Source organism: Nematolebias whitei, chromosome 6, assembly GCF_014905685.2.
Source record: "Nematolebias whitei isolate Nwh7 chromosome 6, NemWhi1, whole genome shotgun sequence".
Lineage (NCBI taxonomy): Eukaryota > Metazoa > Chordata > Actinopteri > Cyprinodontiformes > Rivulidae > Nematolebias > Nematolebias whitei.
Window position 1 is genome coordinate 40,593,365 of NC_056503.1, and position 22,082 is coordinate 40,615,446.

Genomic DNA, 22,082 nt, shown 5'->3' on the forward strand with positions numbered 1-22,082 from the left:
TATATATATATATATATATATATATATATCTTTTTCGTTCAGTAACAAAACTAAAACATCTATTTGTAATACAAGCACATTAAAATCTCATCTTAACCAATAAAATAAAAGTAAGCTTTTGGTAGAGGGAAATTATATGACCACTGTAACATAATAAATGGGTTTGCAAGGCAGAGTATGTATAAGCAAAGGCAAGTGACTGCATGCAGAGAAAGAAAACAAAAGGAGCCAGTCTCACTTTGTTTGCTTCCAGATCTCTCTGTCCATGATGGCGGCAGTGGTGATGCTGCCAGTCAAGGGGTCGATCTTAAACAAGCCACTCATGGATGATGACCTAATAGAGTATGTCACCTGACCATTTTGACCTTGATCCAAGTCATCAGCAGCAACCTGAAGGAATGATCACCACATGTATTAAAAAAACTGAAATTTATACAACAGCCCTGTTTCAGTGAAAGCTGAAGCAGAATGCAATATTGAACTTGGAATTCAAGGAATCATAAAAAATGAGCTACTGTATATAGACTCAACTTGATTGCACTTAGAGTAAAGCCAGTAGGGACATTTGACTAAAGCTTTTTATACAGTGCTGAAATTATCCAGATTTCCCAAACTTGACTATTTTTCCATTTCAGTTGTATAAATTCACACTTTGACAAAAGCCAACCATAATAAACAAGCAGAAGACTGGCTACTGCACCTGGATAATGGGAAAATCATAGCCCTGTGCCTCCCTAATGTATGCTACATAGTTCTGGAGTTGGAAGCGTGGCAAGTTGTCGTTTACATCCTGTAGAATTAGGTTGACAGCCACGTAGGAGATGGAAGACTCTGTCTCAGCTTTCACCACCAGGCGAAGTTTAGGGGTCTCTTCAAAATCCAGTCCTTCAGATTTCTGGACCCATATTTCTCCTAATTTAGCAAAAACAGAAGAAAAAAAATCACCAGTTAGGCTGGAATATATTGTAATTCAATGAGTGCAGTGGAAGGTGCATTTACCACTAATAGCGTTTATCCCAAAAGACTGTATTCTATTTCCACTAAAAATGCTGTAGTTGATACCAGTTTTAGAGCCGTCAGGATACTGGGCTTGAGTCTGTGTTACCACTGTGCCTGAAGGATAAAAGCATTCATTGTTAAAACATCTTTATTCAATTTATTTTCTACATTTATGCATACACAAATGTATAATTAAGTAATATGCACAAACCTTCGGCAGCATTTTCTTGCAGACTAACATCTCTAGCTGTGCGGGAGAAGCGAATACCCCTGTAAATTTGTTCCCTTACATAAATGATAACAACTCCCAGTGAAGACTGAGCCGGGTTTCCTTGGTCCATGGCCTGAACTATCAAAGTCCTCTGGCTTTGGGACAGAGTATGCAACTTTTCTGTGGCCTGGATGTCTCCTGTCAGAGAGTTAATGGTAAAGCCCCTCACAGCATTGGCAAAACGATAGAAAACCGATCCATTAGCCCCAAAGTCCTTGTCCTCTGCTCTCATAGTGGCCAGTACTCGACGACTGGACACGCTGCTGGTGGAGATGTTTAGAATAAGTGGGTCCTGAATGAAAAATGGGGCATTGTCGTTTACATCTTGAATGTAGACAGTAATTTGAGCAGTTGCATTTTGTGGGTTTGTGGGGGAGGAATCAGTGGCGCACACTTTGAAAGAGTAGGAGGCAGTTTTTTCTCTGTCCAGGGGAGCTGCTGTGATGATGCGGCCCGTGTTCTGGTCTATGATGAACATGCTGTGAGAGCCCTGGCTCAGGAAGTAGAGAACTTGGCTATTGAGTCCATAGTCCAAATCAATGGCTTTCACCTCTAAAACCAGTGAGCCAATTGGAACATCTTCTGAAATGTCAGCAGTATAGCTACTGCTCTGAAACTGTGGGCTGTGGTCATTGATGTCGAGAACTGTCACCTCTACAGTGGCAGTGCCACTGAGGGGAGGGTGGCCCTGGTCAAGGGCTATGATGGTTAAAGTATATCCAGGTCTCTTTTCCCGATCCAGAGGCCTTGAAGTATACAGCACACCTGACTGTCTATCAAGATGAAAGTCTCCAGATGGATCACCAGCTGCAAGGAGAGCAAATCATTGCTTATAATAAAACCTTGCCACTTTAAACTACAAAAATGTGCAGCAGTTCCATTGAACGTTTAGAAAACAGCATTAAAATAAAGTCGCACCTGCAATTCGGTAGCTTATCTTCCCTCCTTTTCCTGTATCTAAGTCAGTGGCTCTAAGGGTGAACAGAGGCAACGCCTCCAGGTTTTCAGGCACATCAATGCTGTAGTAGAGCTGCCCAAAGACAGGCGCATTGTCATTAACATCAAGTACCTTGATCCTCACTGTTGCTTTGGCATAGTTGGGTGGAAGGCCTCCATCTTTTGCATAAACTGCAAGACAAAAACACACACGTATTTTAAATAACAACTTCTATTTGTATGTATTGCAAGAAAATGTGTTTTATCTGTTGTACTTTAGAACAGAGATAGTACCTGTCACAGCATAAAAATCTTGAGATTCCCTATCCAGTGGCTTAGAGGTGGTTATGACACCAGTGACTGGGTTAATGCTAAAACCTCCCTGTGCAATACCACCATATGTCACATATGCATTGGTCCCTACAGGAAAACACACAATAAACAATGTTTCACATAAAAATAACAGTTGAAAAAACAGAGAAGTCATCCATGTCTCATCAGTAAATAAAGACAAAAGGTGCCTCTTGTTTTATTAGATCATATTCTTATTCATTTTCTTGAAATGTGCTGTCTAAGCAGTTGGCAATAATGTCTCTTGCTTAGGTATCTGGATGCCAGATTGCGTGCTAAAAACAAAGTGATCTGGCAACCTCACCTGTTTACTTCCCTAATTGCTTTTGAGAAGAAAGTTTATAATTCTTCTGTTTTATGTGCTTTTAAGTCCAGGGTAATGTATTTTCTCTGTGTTCTTATCCCCACCCCCCACCCTCCTGTGAAGCCTTTAATTAAAAACAACTGCTAATGTCTATAATTTCTTAGCACACAGTTCTGTTTTAAAAAAAAAACAAGGATTTTTTGGTTTTCTCAGTGAGTTCTGATTACATTTCAGAAAATATAGTTATCTGAGTCCACATACACAATAATAAGATAATTGGATTTTTTTTAACATGTCATTAAGATCAGGTTCCTAATAAAATAGAAAAAATAAGCAACTTAAGTGTCTAAAACTTAAACATTTAAACCAAATTTCACCTATTTTTCTATTAACATTTTACTTTGTACTTGCAGTTAAAGCTGAATAGTTGTTATAACAAAAGATGATGACATTTTTCTAAAACTTTAAGGAACTAATTTGCTGCCAGTAAGACACTTCACCTTGGTCCAGATCAGATGCAGACACTGTCAACACAGAGGTCCCTGCAGGTTCATTCTCAGAGATTTGGGCTTCATACATGCTTTCCTCAAACCAGGGAATCTCATCATTAACATCTATCACATGGACACACAGCAGCTGATTGGACGAGCGTGTGGGCATCCCATGATCCTCAGCAACTATTGTGAGGTTAAAGATGTTCTGCTCTTCACGGTCCAGAGGTTTCAAAGTAGACAGAGAACCTGTACAAAAATGAATCAAGCATCACATGTTACAAAAATATTTCCTTTATTTGCTAACTCGTTTACAATTTTCAAGTTCAAGGTTCTTTACTGTCATTCGCATCACATGCGGTACATGAGGTGGAAAGAAATTGTGTTCGCAGGGTCCCAGTTACACCCAAACATAGTCAGTCACATTAAAAACTAATGCATGTAATCAAAGGGGGTGAATCTAACCATGTTCCAGGATGGTGGGTCTTCAGGTTAGTTAATGAGAAAGTGTCAAAGGTTGCCGTGTGAGAGCCAAATCAAAGCTAATATGCTCCACACATACAGCTTTGCCTACCTGACTGCTACCACCACCGCTGTAAAAGCTCAAACGCCCTTGCCACAGTTTACGAGATTTTCCACTGAAGAACACCGCAATCATCGAGAAAGAGGCAGTAAACACATACTCTACGCACGCAACAGCCAGGCATGCCGTGCTCTGTAGAAATTAGGGGCACCCCAGTCTTTTCAATATCTCGCCCTGAGAGGTTAAAGCCTGCACTGATTCAATTTCAATTTCATGCCTTAAAATGAGATGCAACTGTTAAAGACAATGAGAGCCAGGATTGTTTTTTGCTTTTAACTTCTTTAAGTATACGTTTTTTTCCACTTTGTGTTTTGCTAGGAATGAGATAGCTTGCCCCTAAGCTTTAGTCTGGTAAAAGTTAAAGGCTGGTATTTTTTTCCACCTAAATTTGATTCCTCTTTGATCCTGCCGTATCATCAGTCACCGATAACATATGGGCAAAAGAAACAACAGTAGATTTTTGAGAAAAAAAAACTTGTTTTGAATTTTTATCTCCAACATTCCAAGCCTATATGAGGTTGAGGCGCTTGCACTTTTACTGTAACTGCAGTGTAAGGGCTGGCAGGGGTTGCTCGGACAACCTCTACTCCTTGTTCTGAAGCTACTTTAAAGTTTCTGATGCATTAATCCTTGCATGGTGTTGTCTTTGGCAGAGGTGAGGTTCACATAATCTACAGTGCACTCTCCCTTCAGTCTGAAAGTGAAATTAATGACCAGCCTACTAAAAACGAGTGATGAAAATGAGTTTCGCTTCATGACTTTACAGATTTCTAATAATGGCTTTATGGTTCTCTTTGTTGTGGTTAACAGTGACACTAAAGTAATAGAAACAGTGTGCTGACTTGGTGTCAGGTCCAGTCAATGACCCCAAAACAGGAGCAAACCAGGTGCTCAGAGGATTAACTCTACCATTATTCTAACAAATAACCACTGTGCATGAAAACACTTCAAGATGAGTCCACACTTGGTTAAAGAAGTGACATGCATGACAGATCTTGAATGGTTCCATCCCCCTAAGGTGCTTGAGAGGGCATCCTGGTTATGACTTAAAGGAGGAGGTGGAGCAAGCGTCGACACGCGTCTCAAACACCACGATAAAGCCCCCAGGACCAAACAGCTCAAGGTCAGTGTTGACTAAGTGGCAGTGTAATGGAAGCTCACAAACACGTGCAAGTGCATGCCTACAAATACACACATGCACACAAACATGCATAACTGATCCCTTCTCTAATGGTTCCCAGAAGCTCGAGCAGGAGTTTCTTTGGTCTTTCATGGGAATAGATCTACAATAACAGATGATGGGTTGTTGTGTGTGCACGTGTGCTTGCACATTCTCATGTGTGTGTGTTTAATATTTGGCCGGTTGCTGTGTTCAGCCTTAAACTGAGAGAAACAAGTTACAAAAAGTGTGTAACACTTAGTTATAAGCAAAGTTTTAAGAGTTTATTCATATAAAAAAAAAGTTTTGAGACTTGATGAGAGTACTGCTGATGTAAAATGAGAAGTATAAATGCTATGCAAAATGAAAACTAAACATGAAAAGTTTTCATAGAAAGACCAAAACAGATCAACAGGTGCAGAATTTCTTTAGATTTTTTTTTTTATTAATTAATTAAATCATTAGGTTTATTTGAGGCAGAAAATTATTTGGTGTTGGACTTGAACTTCCCAACACGGGTAAAAAAATAATTTTCTATAATGCTACAGACGTTTTTGTACAAAATGAAGTTGGTTGGCAGCGCTTTTATTTTATAGAATGCGTGGTTAATTAAGGGTCCAAGCCAGCAGAGGTAGGGGAACGCAGCTGCAAAGCAGGAAAGTTCCCATGCATCCAGCAAAGCGTGGCACCCTATTGAAACAGTTTTATTTTTTTAATTATTATTATTATTATTTATTTTCCGTAAATAAAAGTCATACTGCAGACTAAACTGCAAGGCATACTGAGATGATAATTACAAGGTGGTAACTATGGCTTGCATGTGCAGCACAGAAAAATACTCTAACCTATTTAGCTATAAAAGGCGGTATCATTAAGGTGTTTGCATTTGGTCGTCTAACTTCTAAACCGTTGCTAAATTTATTGGCTTATATATTCACAATTCTTAGTCTCTATTGAGTCATCCATGGTATAGGTCATGCCCATTTTGATTTATTTAAGTTTATTTCGAAAATGTAACGTTGTTTATGCAAATTAACAAAATGTTAAACTTTTAAAAACTATTTTCTCCAAGGGCGCAAATCCAATAAGCACAAAACGTCCTATATAGCATCTAGAGTAGGGCTATTCCTGCAGGTGACTTCAGTCTGGCCAACCAATGACTTCATTAAGAAATATATATATTTGAGCGGGGGGTTCTGGGTGTGGGTTTTGGGTTATGTTTATTGCATTTATGATTCAATGCAATAAAACAAACATATTTAAAAGGTTACATATCATTGTAATTTGTGTTTTATTTACACGACTTTAATTGCTAGATGATGTCCGACCCCTGAGCTGCTGGCTTTCAGAAACTGTGGCCCCTGAGCAGTTTAGTCGAATAGCCCTGACCTAGAGTAATGGCTCTAAAAAAGTTGTTTGGGAAATCTTGTGCCGTTTTTAAATGACCAACTTATGTTTAAGCACATGTAAGCTAGCTTGTTAGCATCATTCAAAAATAGCCATATGTTGTTGATTTAAACACATAATGCACATCAATCTGATACCGGAAGTCCAGGTTTTAAATTTCATAATTACCTAACTATAGGAGGCACTAAAAATGGACAATATTTATATATCAAAACGATACTGCTGATTTGTACCACATTTAAAACACGTTAATAATACAATTTAATTGAGACTACAGTTTGAGTTGTTCTGTACAATATTGTATTTATTGGTACAAGTGGGTGTGACTTGTGAATAATACACTATAAAAAAATTAATATCACACATTAGACTTAGAGAGCTAAGATTTACAGGACATATTCCTTGATATATACCAAACTGTTGTGATAGTCAAACATCTGGCATTAATTATTTTTTTTTGGTGAGCGAGTCCTGTAAAAAAAAATTAATGCTAGGAAGTTAGCGCCACAGTTTTCAATCACTAAGAAAATTAGCAGGGATGGTTTCCAGGCTGTCTTGGCCAAAATCATTTGATTTTTGTTTGAATGAATTAAATCATTTTTCTTTTTTAAATTATATTTTTATTTATTGCTATACACCCTACATAAATTGTTTTTTCTTCAAAATTTTTTGACCCAAGGGGCTTAAAAAATTGTGTATATTAACAAGCCACAGCTAGTTATCATGGAATTGTTTCCAAATTTATTTATAATCCTGTAATTTTTGACGAATTTCTGATTTTTTTGTCCCAGCCAGAATGTTGCTGGATCAAATCCCAGCCGGGGGCCTTTCTGGGGGGAGTTTGCGTGTTCTCTCCGTGCATGCGTGGGTTTTCTCTGGGTACTTCAGTTTCCTCCATAGACCCAAAACATGCATGTTAGGATACTGTAAATGGTAACTAAATTGTTCCTAGGTGTGAGTGAGAGAGTGAATGGTTGTTTATCTCATTTGTCTCTATGTGTCCATGTGGTGGACTTGCAACCTGTCCAGGGTGTTCTCTGCCTCTCACACTGTGATTGACCAAAGTGGGCATGGCTTGTTGATGATCCACTAAAAAAACCTAATTAAAATCACACATTTAATCTACAAAACTAACATTCATTATGGCATTTGGGGAGTGGTGGCGCAGTGGTTAGAGAGGTGGGTTAGTGAGGAAGTTAAATGCTAGTAAGTTAGTGACACATATTTCAATCACTAAAAAAATGAGCAGGGATGATATCCAGACTGGCGGTACGGTGTTTGTCTGTTTGTTCTGTTTGTTTAAAACCTTGCAACAGCAATGATTATAAATGCTGTTTCACTTAGATTTTAACATCTGGGATCTCATTAAGAAAAGAATCAGTGAACAGATGGAGCTTCTTGTCTTCTAACCAGACTCAAAGAAATACTTTTTTTGTGACTGAAAACTCAGCTGGTTCAGCTGTTTTCTCTATGTATTGCAGTTCTCCTCTAATCTACTGACTGAGCACCAGAACTTCATGAAAATTTTATTTTAAAACTGGAATTTAATAGAAGCAAGACATACAGGTCTCTTTTGTAAATGAGTCCTTGAGGCTCAATGAAACTAACCTGTATAAATAAAGGTTGAATGAATATCCAAACCTCCCATTGTTTGAAAAGTCAGGTTTATGTTATCTTAAGTTTGTGAGCTACAAGAATGAGCTGTAATTTAATTCTAGAGCAAGGCAGGTCATTTAAGAGTTTTTCTACCCTACAATCCTTTATCTGTGTCTCTTTCCCGGGGGTGTCTATCTCCAACAGGGGACACCTGGACAAGTCTCCAGTCAATCACAGGAACATTTAGAGACAAATGAGACAGCAAATTATTGTCACCAGCAAACCTAATGCACATGCTTTTGGTCTGTGGGAGAAGACTAGAGTACCTGGAAAAAACCCACAGAAACACAGAACTCTACACTGAAATGTTATCTGTTTATTTAACCAGGCAAATCCCATTGAGATCACAGATCTCTTTTGCAAGGGAGGCCTGGGCCTGAAGGCAGCCTAACATGCATGTTTTTGAACTGTGGAAGGAAACCAGAAAACCCAGAGAAAATGCTTGTAAACTTGAGGAGAATATGCAAACTTCTCACAGAAAGACCCCGAGGTCCAAATTGGGTCTTGAGCCCAGGACCTTCTTGCTGTGGAGCTACAGTGCTAATATCTAAGCCATTGTGCTGTTTGTGGTTTGTTCAACATGTTTTGTTAATTAACAGGTTAATGTGTACAGACCGCAATGAAATTATAGTTTATGGTCTCAGAATATATTAAATATAATTTTTAGCCATGTTTAATTTTGGAATTTCATGATAAACTGGGACCTCGCCTTTTGCACAATGATGGCTGGACATGGGCACCAGTGACCCCTGCAAATGAAAGGGAAGAAGCAGGTAAAGATAATGGATGGATGGATGGATGGATGGATGGATGGATGGATGGATAATAAACTGGGTGGTAGTGATCAGAGCAGGTGCACCTCCCAGCCTTAGTTTGTGTATGTTCTTCAGGTGTAAACGGGAGCTTTCTTCAGGTTCTGTACTCCAGCCACGGAGTATTCAAATGCAGATTGACAGATTTAAGTTTCACACCAGTGAAATTTCCTTTACAGAAATATAGGCATGGGGTTCAGTCTCAAGGAGGTGCTAATGGAACAGAGTCAATACTATCTGCTGTAAAACACCAAAGAAGAAAAATAACTTCCTTTATGGCGTATTTGGAGTTTGAGCAGTGGTGCGCACATGAACTTGGCATGAACTCATTTGCGCACCACTACTTCAGCTCAAAATATGCTGTAAAGGAAGGGGTCTGACTTACCAGTATTCGGATTGAGGCTGAATGTCCCTCCAGTGTTGCCGGATTGGATTCTGTAGGTCACTCGACCATTCTCCCCTTCGTCTTCATCTTTAGCCATGACAAAAAGCACCACAAAGCCCACCGGCTGGTCTTCCATGACACTGACAGCTGTTGGTGAAATGAACACTGGTAGGTTGTCATTCTCATCGGTGATATACATCCTTGCTGTGACAGAACCCCAGCGCCTCTGGCTCACATTGAGGGCTGAATCTGTTGCCTTAACAACAAGGATCAGTGAGGATGTGACCTCATGGTCCAACTTGCGACCCAAAGAGAGAACACCTGTGATGGGGTCAAGAGTTAATAGTCCAGGGGTGTCTGGCCACTGGTGGAGAATGGAGTACACCAGCTCACTGTTGGGCCCACTACCATCTTTATCCATTGCCTGGAAAGTATAGACAGAGGAGCCGGTCTCCATGTTTTCAGATATGACAATGGTTATAGGGTCCTCAGCAAACTCAGGGGAGTGGTCATTGCTGTCTTCTATGGCAATGTCCAAGTTAACAATCGTGCTGCTAGGAGGGAACTGAGAGAAGTCATCCACCTCAATTTTCAGGTTGTACTGTGTGTTCTGCTCATAATCCAGAGGTCCAGCCAAGTACACGTCACCAGTTAGACGGTCCACAACAAAGGTTCCATCCTTATCTGTACCCCCAACTACTATGTAGGTGATCTTGCCTTCTTCTAATGTTCCTTGGTCATGGAGGCATACAGAACCAATGATCGAACCAGGAGTTGTCTCCTCCACAGAGTTAAAAAACATGGAGTGTGAATTGATCTTTGTGGTAACGCTGTTAAGGCTGATGACCTGAAATAAAGAAAACCACAATATGTGTATCAATGGGCTGAGCAGAAAAAGCAGTTGGTCTTCAGATGCTTTATTTTAACATCTGGAATCATCGTTTTTAATTTCCAATTTTGAGTGAAATAATTTTGACAAAGCAACAGCAGAATTTACTTTTTACCCATTTAATTGTGATTTATGTGTTCACTAATAGGAAATTAAAACAGTCACAATAGACAGTAAGGCTGTATAATCACTAATAATCACTCCTTATCTTAATATTCATTGCTGCCAGGAACAAATACACAAAAGTTATTTAAAGGAGAAACAGTTAAAGATGTTTGCGTTTAACACTGGAACATAAATTTCTGAGCCTTATTTTTTTATGGACTGTAATATCTTCAAAGACACTACACTGTATAAAAATACTGTATAAAAAAAGCATGATGTTATGTTTAAAAAAAACAGCAGCATCCCTACAGTATGTTGTCAAAATTTAAACACATATTTTAATTAATATTGTTATGGTTGTTGACAACCTTAAATTGATCCACATTCTAAAACAGTCCAAAAAAAACAGTCCAAAAGATGATTATAAGGAAAATATGTAAATATGTCAGCAGACAAGAACAAAAGTGTACTGTTTAATCCAATTAACTAGTAATTATGATTTTCAAATTTTCATGTTATGGGAAAGAATGAAAAATGGAATTGGTGTTTGAAGGAGTTGTTCACATTCTACTTTCCAGGAATCTATAAATTCTAGTTCCTTCCCAGTCTCTTTCATTGTGTTAATTTCTGTTTTACATTAAATATTAACTTTAATTGTCACCAACACTGTGTTTTATGCTGAGTGTAGGCAAAGCCCTGCTACTCGTTGTAAAAAGGCTACTGTATGAAAAAAGTGTTGAAGTCACTGAGTATGACCTTGATCAGTGTGTTCTACAGCTGGTCCTCATCATAAACCAGCTGGGAGTATTTAATTTAGACCCACTTTTTCCATTTCAGATAGAAATTTCCTTTTTGAAAATTCACAAGAGGAGAAAAGGGAGGAGGGCGGGACGCGACCTTGTCAGAAGTGAGGCTGATATGTCGGCAGCTAGTCTGAGGGGCCCTAAGACACGGATTCTCTCAGCCCTAAGTCTATTCTTTGATATTAAATAGGTGTGTAGTGAGAGTGTTTGAGCTGGCTGCGCTCCAGTCGAAGCCTGACCTGAATGGTGAGAGCGCAGGAGGCACTGCGAGGGGGCAGTCCTCTGTCAGTGGCTGTCACTGTCAGAGAGTATTCAGCTCGTTCGGAGTGAATAAGCGGGGATGATGAATGCAGCTCACCGGTGATTGCATTTAAAGAGAAACGCTCAGCCCTGAGACCTTGGGGAGACACAAAGTTCAAAATTTAACTTGAGATGACATTTATAAGAGGGCTAAATACGCAAGCTCAAAACTGTAAAAGTAATGGACAATAAATATAACAAATAATTTTAATGATGTGCTTTGTTGTGTATACATGAAGAAACAAATAAATATTCAATAATCACTTTTCACTCATTGTTGCCTAACTTATTGCTTATTTACCTGACAAAGAGTAGAATAAGGTGCCATTCTCCCCCTCATCAGGATCTTTTGCTTGAAGTGTGCCCAGCACAGCCCCAGCAGCCTGACCTTCAGTCACCTATCGATTAAAAAACACATTATTGTTAGGGGTGGGTGTTATAATATATTTTAAATGCATCACATCATGGATATGGATTATTCTGAATCAATTTTTAAACGTCAAATATTGATTTTGCTTATGTTAATCTAAGCTACCATAGTTGTTGTATTTAAATCGTACCATGGTGTGTGCATTAGTTTCTCAATGTTTTTTTTTTTTTTGTGTTAGGTTAGCGTCTATACAGTTGTTGATAAGCAGCCTGTGATAAGTAGAGTTTTTGAATATATTATTGTGTGTTCTATTAGATATAAAAAAAAATATTTGAAGCAATGTTTATTTTTGAAAAATATGTCAGTCAGAGTCAGAGTTTCTTTATTGTCATTCGCACCTCATGTGGTACATGTGGTGGAGCGAAATTATGTACACAGGGTCCCAGTTACATCCAACAATAAAATGTATAAGAAAAACAGTAATAACATCTAAGATATGAACTAAGAAAAACATCAACTAAATATACACTAAGCACTCATAACATAAAACATTGAACATCAGCACAAACATGAACATGAGTCTGTGAGCAGATGTGCACGCATGAACACATCAACATTGAAACAGGTCAGCAGCAACATGATATGGTTTTTCACAGTGATTATTCTAGTTAGAGATTCATGAGTCTAACAGCCTCAGGGTAAAAGCTGTTCCTCAGTCTAGTGGTTCTACACTTAATGCTCCTCAACCTCCTTCCTGAGGGGAGTGGGGCAAAAAGTGTGTGTGCTGGGTGAGTGGGATCCTTCATGATGCAGGTGGCCCTCTTCCTGCATCTGGAGGTGTAGATGTCTGTGATGGTGGGGAGGCTGATTCCGACAGATTTCTGTGCAGCCTTCACCACTCTCTGCAAAGCTTTTCTTTCTGCAGCTGTGCAGCCTCCATGCCACACATTGATGCTCGAGCACAGGATGCTCTCCACTGCACACCTGTAGAAGAAGGTGAGGACTGAGCTTCCCAGACCAGCTCGCCTCAGCCGTCTGAGGAAGTAGAGTCTCTGATGAGCTTTCTTGATCAGGCTGGTGGTGTTGTTGCTCCAGCTGAGGTTGTCATTCATGTGTACACCCAAGTACTTGTAGCTGGAGACCACTTCCACCGCAGATCCTCTTATGTTCAGGGGGGTGTAGATGTTTTTGTTCCTTCTGAAGTCCAAAATCATCTCCTTTGTCTTCTTCACATTGATGTGAAGGTTATTATCTTTGCACCAGCTCTCCAGGTGTTCCACCTCTTGCCTGTAGCTGGACTCATCATTGTTTGTGATGCATCCCACCACCGCTGTATCATCTGCAAACTTTACAATGTGACAGCCTGGATGGGTAGCTGCACAATCATACGTGAGCAGAGTAAACAGGAGGGGGCTCAACACACATCCCTGATGTCAAAGTCATTTAAGCTTTCCAGCTGCCTCCGGGTGTTAATTTACAAACCTGACAATTGCCGATAATCAAGATGCATGATTAATTGTTTTATAATTGCATCACAAGACTCTGAATCATAATCAAATCAAACTGTGAGGTGCTAAAGATTCCTACCCTCAATTATTATAGACATAAAAATGTTCAGCTTTTGCTCGTTTTTTGTTTCTTGTGACATCACCTGCATTATGATGTCTCTGCCCGACTGACTGTGGATAAAAGCAGGGTCATTGTCGTTGTCATCAAGGACAGTAATGAAGGCGGTACCCGTCGCAGAACAAGGGGGTGAACCTCCGTCTTGTACCACCACCACCAGCTGGTAACTTGACTGCTGCTCTCTGTCAAGAGTCATCCTTGTACTGATTTCACCTGCAGAGTAAAGAGGATGGATGAGAGGGAGCTCAAGCGGGAACACTAGACCACTGGAATAATGATGAGAGACTTAGCAGCCACCAGGATTTGATCAATGACACTCAGAAGTAACAGACACGCACAGTGTGTAGATTTTTGCATTCACCCACAAACACACTCACACTCGTAAATAAGGGGATTCTAAAAGATTGGCAGATGCTGTACACACTTACAGCTCAGCCAGAAGCTGATCACAAATCAAAGCATGAGTCTCTTCCCACAGACTACCAGGCTCAGCAGGCCAATTAAAGACCAGCAAGAGGCGTAGGGCTGCTGTCACTGCTATGTGTCTTATTTATGACAGGCGGTGTGGTGGCAACTTTGTTCTCTCATCTTTAAAAAGATGACTCACTCTCTGTCTGATCAAAGTTTTTCAAAAAAGAAATTAAAAATTTTATGCAACATAAAAAAGTCGTTAATGCTGGTTCTTCACATTTCTTACTACATCCAGTCATAGTTTTTTTTTTCCTGTTTTTCTTTTTAGTTTTGATTGTTTACTCATAACATCTGAAATATATGTTTGTGCACATTGATTTGCAAGAATACACAGAGCCTTGTGTCAGCTTAAGTATACCTAAGTAATCCTCTGTGCTGTTTAAACACTAATCACTCAAATCAGACCACAAGATTTTCATCTACCTGTGTGGGTGTTTATCTGGAAGTTGCGGTCAGGATTCAGGAAGCGGTAGTTAAGACGTCCATTGGAGCCAGCATCTCTGTCTGTGGCTAACACATGTCCAAAACCTGTTCCCACAGGCATATTTTCTCTCACAGCCATAAAAACCTTCTCTTGTGTGAGCCGAGGGGAGTTGTCATTCTCATCAGTCACTGATATCCGCACTGTAGCGCTGCCAGTCTTTTTTAACTGTCCATGACCTACACTGGCCAGTACAGTCAGAATATACATGTCCTTCAGTTCCCTATCAAGAGCACTCTTCACAAACAGCCAGCCACTCTCTGCAGAAATGCCAAACCCAGCAGCATCGCCATCAGGACGGAGGTGATACATCAAAGAAGTCAAGTGACCTGAGCTTGGGATCTCTCTGTTCAAAGCTCTTACTTGTAGGAAGCGTGTGTTTATTGGCATTCCTTCTTTTAATTCCATGCGGTAGGTAAGAGTATCAAACACAGGTCCTTGTTCATTCTCTGCCTGAACATGAACCACAAGCATAAAGGTGGCACTAAGCTGGGGTACTCCATTATCCTTGGCAATCACCAGGAGATCATAACGGGGGTTAGTTTCATAGCAAAGGTTCCCCACCAGTCTGATTTCTCCAGTGCTGCGATCTAAACTGAAGATCCTCTGGATTCCATTTGGAGAGGAAAGATCAAAGGTGAGCTGTCCATTGACTCCTGAGTCTTTGTCCTCAGCTTGGATTCGATACACCACTGTGCCCATTTCTGTCATTTCTGGCAGGAGAAGGGACTCGGAGGATGAAGGCAGAAAAACAGGCTGGTTGTCATTGATGTCTGCAATGGTGATGTGGACACGAGTCTGGCCAAATGCTGGGGGGTTGCCACTGTGGGCCTGCACCTCCAAGTCAACAGCAGACTGGGTTTCATGATCCAAGGGCAGACTAGTTCTTATGGCTCCGGTGTCAGGATCTACTGTAAAGTAGCTTGCAGGGTCCCCAGAACTGATAGTGTAGGATATACCCTTGGAGATGCCTGGAACAAAAATAAGTTTAGGGATTACAGCAAATGATTTTGATGAAAAATGTTTAATTGCTAAATTAAGAAGAAAAAAAATCATCATCCAGTAAGTGAACTTCAAGTAGTGTATGTTTCTATTGTGCCCACCTGTTTTACTGCTGGCTTGGACGATGCCTACAACTGTCCCCCGCAGGGTGTCTTCTGATATCGTAAAGTGGTACTGAGCTTGTTCAAATACAGGTGGTGCCACCAGCCCTGCCACCACACTGATGTTAACCTTAGCATTGTCTAAAGCAAACAGCCCACCACCATCTTGAGCAGTGATGATCATAGTGATGACAGAGTTGGCCTTCCCATAGGCAGACCGAGACAGAGAGATGACACCTACAAATAGGTAAACAATTAATATTAAAAGAAATACAACAGATAACTAGAGTTAGAGGTCAAATGATTGTAGTAACCTGTGTCTCTGTTGAGAGTAAAGTATGGTGATGCTCCTCCAGGTACTGTTTTGTAAGTAATTTTCCCATTCTCGCCTGAGTCTGGGTCGTAGGCCATCACTCTGACAACAGATGTACCAGGGGCACTCTGTGTGCTCAAACTAACGGCATAGCTGAGTGGGTAGAAAGTAGGTCTGTTGTCGTTAATGTCGACCAGATCTACCTTCACGTAGGCTACCGAGCTCAGTCCACCCTGAAATGGTAACAAAAAGCTAGTTATACCTTTATGAACAATAAATCATGAGCAGGTCGGCACACCCAAAAGCAGGATTTAGATCACATTTTAGCATACCTATACTACATTATTCATAGTGAAAGTAAAAAATAAATTAAAGAAGCTGTAAACCAGTTAAAGTTTTACTGTATGGTGCAGCCTCTAAATATATAGTTCCAACAGATTTGAGCACTAACACAGATTGATAGTTTCCCCTGGGAAAGAGCAATATGTCATGACCCATGTAGGGTGACTGGGCCCGCAGCAACCCAAGTCTGTTTCATGGGCTTTTCATTTGAAGGGAATACAGTGAGGGCTTTTTATTTGGACCAGGTGGCAAAAATGAGGGAGGCCACAGCCCAGGTCGTAAAACTATTACTGCCTGACAGTTGAGGTATTTCTCCATCTGATTGCTTTAACATCCACAAAATAATGTCTTTTCTTTTTCATACTTTATTCTTTAAGTATTTTTTGGCAGTTGGTGAACAGGATTTGTTGAGGAAGTCCACCGAACGTGGAGCGCAATCCAAACTTTTGTTTTATTTGCCTTATGAATTCAGAACATTTTTTACACAGTTGGGTTTGTCTTTACGCTCTTGTCAGCATAAGCATGGCAGCTGTGTTTATGAGATTACATTGTGGCTCAGTGGATTCATATTAAGCATGATTTTAAAAGGAGGTGGCTTACCCCGTCAACTGCAGTAACAGTAAAGTCGAAACTGTCCAGCCCTTGATCCCTGTCTAGTACAGCAGTAGTGCAGACCTGGCCAGTCTCCTTGCCAATAATAAACTGAGAGGGAACAGCGCTGTTACTACCAGAGCCAAGAGAGTAGGTGATCGAGCCAAAGGAGCCACCATCTGCATCTGTCGCAGTCACCTAGAACAACAAAGACACGCTGCTGGTTAAACACTCGATTTCAAGAGCAGGATACACTTAAACATTTCCAAATTTAATAACATTACTCTGAAGCTGCTACAAATTAAATATTTATTCTAGTGGGGGGATGAAAAACCAATGGCACATGAGCAAAATGAAACAAGAGCACAATACTAGGTGCCTTTAAAAGCATCTTTGGACGCACTCTTTGTTGTTTATTTGAGCCAGGACATGAGCCAAACTGGCCCTTTGGCAGAAACAAACTCTGGGGGAAAGAGAAGCGTTGGCAGGACGTTCACTGACTTCTACAGGCTCTGGAGGAGCTGCCAACAGGAAATACTGCCTGATTCATGAATAGAGTCTGTCTGAAAGTGACAGTGACAGGAGCAACAGTACAATAGTAGGATCCCACACAGTGCGATTCAGTGCTGAGTATCATTTCCTAATGAAAAGTCACAACTGTGGTCTGGTTTTATGCACATCCACAGAGATGAAACCAGTTGCACTACAAAGGCAACATACAAGCCATCGGCCAGTGAGCTGACTTGATTGCTGTAGGATCTCCCAGGACAGTACAAAGTAAACAGACCAATCAGATCAGCCCCTGGGCACTGGTGGTGTAATTGTTAGCAAGTGTTGGTTCTAAATTGCACATTACAGAGGGGTTAAACCTCATAAGTTGATTAAAATTCCAATTACTTCCATGCTTTATACATGGATTTATTTTAACAAAGCACTAAAAGGACGAAATGCTCCAGTGCTTCAACACTCAGCAGCAGGGAGACACCTTTGAGTTAGATGGCACATTTATCAGGAGGACTGCCAAGAGAAACAAGGCAAGCTATGCTTATCATCAAACACTGACTTTTTTTAAATATGGTATTGGAATGACTGTGAGAAGTTGGAAATTATTCATTTGAGGTGATGAGTTTGGCTACAGAAACTCAGCCCTGTCTTTCCTGAACAGATGGCAGACGGGGGACTCAGCAGAGAGCATGGCCCACACTCTTGACTGTAACTCCTAACAGAGGGTGAGTGGTGTGTAAGAGGGAGAGAGTTGTAAAGCTGGCAGGGATGCAAATCGAGGAAAAGAATAATAAACCACACCAGAAAAGGGGGAAACTGGGAACTCTGCAAGAAAGATATTCCATTTTGAAGGTGTAGATGCTGCAGCTGAATGCAATGTATTATTATTATTTGGGGTATTTGTGTATGTGTGTGTGCGTGTGTGTGTTAAGTGGAGAGTGTTCATATTTGCAGAATGTGTCAGCACAACTGAAAGCAAAGGGAGCATTTTAGTAGTTTCCTATTTCTAATGTTTTTTTCGTAAGCCAACAAGTACATAAATATTTTCAAAAGAACTTCAGGAACATATATTTTTTTAGGATTTTTCTTTGTTGTAACTAACCTATTCATGTCAGGCACTGACTGTAAGAGCTATTTGAGCAGACTCCCTTTTGCTTCAGTTTTAGCCACAACCACAAAGTAAATGCATTTTTAAAGTACACCCACATAACGTACAATCACACTTTTTCCTTTCAATTTATGGTTTGAAAAGTGGGGGAAAAAACAAAGAAAAATACTGACCCAGTAAAGAAAGGAATAGAAATATGAGTATACTGAGCTTCTTTTGAGAACAGACATAGGAAGGAAGAACAGTTCTCTCAGTAAGCTCAGTTTGTGTGATTTAAAAAGCTGACAATATTCTCCCTGAGGTAAGTGTATCGGTGTGTGGGTAAATAAACTGTATGTGTATAAACCAAATAATCACATTTGCACAAACCGTCAATAAACCTCTTAAGGCAATCTAATTTAGATTCTGCTTTTTTTTTTCTTTTTTTTTTGTAGATTAATAGCAGCATATCAGTGTCAGCTTGCTGCAGTGAAAAAAGGACTTGTAAATCAAGATTACATTCACAAATATGAAATGACACAAGAGGCCATACACAAATTATAAATAAGCATAACAATTAGCCCAAACCACTAAGCATAAACCCTGAGATGAGGACAACATAACAAAACATGGCCTGTGGCATCAGTTCTGCAATAGATGTGCTAGTAAAAGCTGAGAAACACTCAGTAACAGAAAAAGTGTTAGTCTCAATGGGTAAAGCAGGTTCTCGCAATGCCTAAAAGTGATGAACTGAACAGTTCTTGGACTATTTCACTGTTTCACTTTTAAAAAATTGGTTAAAATTAAAAGCAATCCATTATTTCTCTAAAGCATGATGACTGTACACTTGATTATCTCATTTCAGACAGTATTTGCCTAATATTCATTGTTTTATTCAATGTTGCTTTCATAAATGTACAAATTATATTAAAGTAATATTCCTATATACACATTTGTAAAGCAAGTTATTAAATACTGAAGACTAGAAACATATTTTAAACATAGCCAAGCTGTAGGGTATAAAATGATCAATGACACCTTGTTTGGGTTTTGATTGAAAAAGCCATTAATTCAATGTCCAAAAGAGTTTTCCATGGCAGTATGTGGGTATTACGCAAACTTTATTTTCTTTGGATTAAAATGTTTCAAAGCAGACGTAATCTTAGATCATCCGCACCAGCCAGAAGTTTTTTTCCCCACACTTCATGACTGTGAGTGAGGGATGATGGGAGCTGTTTTATCAGCAGGGAAAGGACAACGTTTGAATGAGTTCTTCATAAAACATACAGGGGAAGTCCAAAAATAACTCAGGCATGTCACAGTTTTAAAATCAGATTGCAGGAGCTTTCCAGGAGATTGTTTTGACTAATGTCCAATAAAGTGAAAATTACTCACAACAGTGTACATGTTTAGTTTTTGTCCAAATGGAACAATGATCCTAAAGCTTTTCGATGGCTCATATAATGCTGTCACCTGGAGGTATGAAAAAGAAACAATATTTTAGTCGTTTTTAGTCTTACATATTTGTTTTATTGTTTGTTTTTCATGACAATTAGAATTGCATGTGAATATCTTCTTTTAAGTTGTTGTGAAATTGTCAATATTCCATATTCAATATTATGTATGGCACGATGATCTAGATTTTCTTACTGCTCTTTGTGCCACCTTTATTTTGCAGCTATAATATGGGAAAATTACTAAATAAATGAAGAAAAGTCAGAAACACTCAGGACAACTAAGGCTAAAATGAAAGCATGGCAGTTTTTAATCATGCTCCCCGTATTTCAGAGTGCCCAGTCAAACAAATCAATCTCCAGTGGTCCTCGTTGAAACCAGCCAATCAGGAAGGTGCCACAGCCAATCCAAACAGGCCACAAACGACAGCGTGTACGTGTAAATGTTTGCCAAATGGGAAATTATATCACACATCAATCAAGCTCAGCATGCACATGTCCTATGAGTGCACCTTAGATGCGTAAGCAAAGACACAAACACTGAAGATAAGTGGTTGTCCTTTTTGGTCTCGATGCATGTGGAGCAAAAAAATAAAAAATGACTGAGGTCATCCTGTACTGTGATGACATCAAAATGAAAATATTGTTGTAATCACTTTGCAAAGAGAACAAGTTCATTTATGTGTGCAGCTTTAGTTGCGTAAATCTGTCCAAATTAAACAAAATGCAACCTCGACACATAGCTTAAGAAATACAAACGTCATCCAATATTTTATAAAAACGTCTGACATTTATTAAGATTGCAATTGCCTTCATCGTACTTGATACTAATATAAACTGTGCAGACAGCTGGCATACGTTTATTGAAGCGGTTAGAATAGAATGGACACTATGATGAATAACCAGAAATAAAATAACCTAGTTAGGTTTAATAAAAATGGTAGGAGAACTTTGTACTCCATCTACAAGGGTTATTTTAGCTGCTGTATTTATGACTGGTAGCCAACTCAAGTGATACAACAAAACGTATCACCCTGATAAGAGATTTCAGCTCATTCATATAAGCTTTGATGACACAATTTGCACAAATCAGGACTCCTATAGTAGAAGATCATCAAAAGCATCATGTGTGCACAATGATGACATGACAAAGATCATTAAAAACAGTAAAGCCAAAGAGGAAAACGTAGGCTCAAAGAAACCAAATGAGTGGGCGAGTTGTAGAAATCTGGACTGAGAGATGCTTTGAGCTGTCTCAGCTGGTGTGAAGACATGCACACTACTACTCCCTCTCTCTCCCTCGCTCTCGCTCTCCATTGTCCTGGCATCACTTCAGACAAAAGTATAGATGAGGAAAACAAGGCAAATATGTCCTCAAGGCCTCTTTCACTTCTTGCTAGAGTAGGAGATAGGCGAGTCAGAAACTTTTGTTACATGTCAACCACCACACGAAAGACTCAGCCGGAGACCACACCGGACCGGTGGAAGGAAGAAACCCACGCACTGTTGACAAAAAATATCAAAATACCAAACATGTGACGCACGCACAGTATTGTCTGGACTCAGACCAAACACATGTGAAAGATTTTGGTGGTTAATAATCAGACAAAACCCGAAAGTCTTTACGACATTAGTAAGGTCTGTGAAACGGTGACATTAAAATTCCCCTGTGATGTCTGCTGGCTTTGTGCAAACTTGAGAGCTGCAATAAAAATTCAGAAGACATGGAGGATTAAAGGAGAAATATGTTCATGTATCGTCTGAGTTGCTTTGTGTTCCATAGTGATCAAGGATAAAGTGTGTACACAAAGCCAGAGAAACTCCAAGGCACAAAGACGAAACAGTCTGTGTTGCTCTGTGGTGTCCAGGATTGTGCTTTTAAAGGAACACCAACTAAAAAGGTTTTGAAATGTGTACTTTAACTATTATTAATATTATTATTTTAAATTGGGGCAGGGGTGTTTGAAGGGGTTCAAATATGTAGAGAAGTTGCTAAAACAACAGTTCACGGGGCGGCCAGAAGCAATCATAAACATCAGGATTTACTCCTGGGGAACATAAATATCCACAGTGAATTTCATGGAGCTGGGAGATAACCAACTGTTTCTGAGACACCTTATCATCTGCATGTGTTGAATGAGACTAAATGTTGACCCGAGACAAAGTGCAGTAGGCCAAACATGGGCTCAGTGGACTGATAACCCCACAGTGCTTACACACCACTCCAATTCAGTTCAGTTTACTTATATAGCACCAAGTCACAACAGAAGTCATCTCAGGGCACTGAAC

The 22,082-nt window shown here is 39.8% G+C and overlaps 1 protein-coding gene across 1 annotated transcript in view; it reads right to left on the bottom strand.

Moving 5' to 3' along the window:
• Positions 1 to 22,082, bottom strand: part of LOC119410719 (protocadherin-16) — a 95,028-nt gene that overhangs the window by 4,709 nt on the left and 68,237 nt on the right. The window contains exons 3-17 of the mRNA XM_037677616.1: positions 16,758 to 16,946; positions 15,817 to 16,048; positions 15,503 to 15,739; positions 14,342 to 15,370; positions 13,473 to 13,660; positions 11,753 to 11,849; positions 11,391 to 11,548; positions 9,355 to 10,201; positions 3,362 to 3,601; positions 2,501 to 2,626; positions 2,189 to 2,398; positions 1,211 to 2,077; positions 1,000 to 1,113; positions 701 to 912; positions 239 to 390 (exon numbers count right to left, since the gene is read on the bottom strand). Coding sequence (XP_037533544.1) covers positions 239 to 390; positions 701 to 912; positions 1,000 to 1,113; positions 1,211 to 2,077; positions 2,189 to 2,398; positions 2,501 to 2,626; positions 3,362 to 3,601; positions 9,355 to 10,201; positions 11,391 to 11,548; positions 11,753 to 11,849; positions 13,473 to 13,660; positions 14,342 to 15,370; positions 15,503 to 15,739; positions 15,817 to 16,048; positions 16,758 to 16,946 — 4,898 coding nt within the window. The remainder of the gene's footprint in view (positions 1 to 238; positions 391 to 700; positions 913 to 999; positions 1,114 to 1,210; positions 2,078 to 2,188; positions 2,399 to 2,500; positions 2,627 to 3,361; positions 3,602 to 9,354; positions 10,202 to 11,390; positions 11,549 to 11,752; positions 11,850 to 13,472; positions 13,661 to 14,341; positions 15,371 to 15,502; positions 15,740 to 15,816; positions 16,049 to 16,757; positions 16,947 to 22,082) is intronic.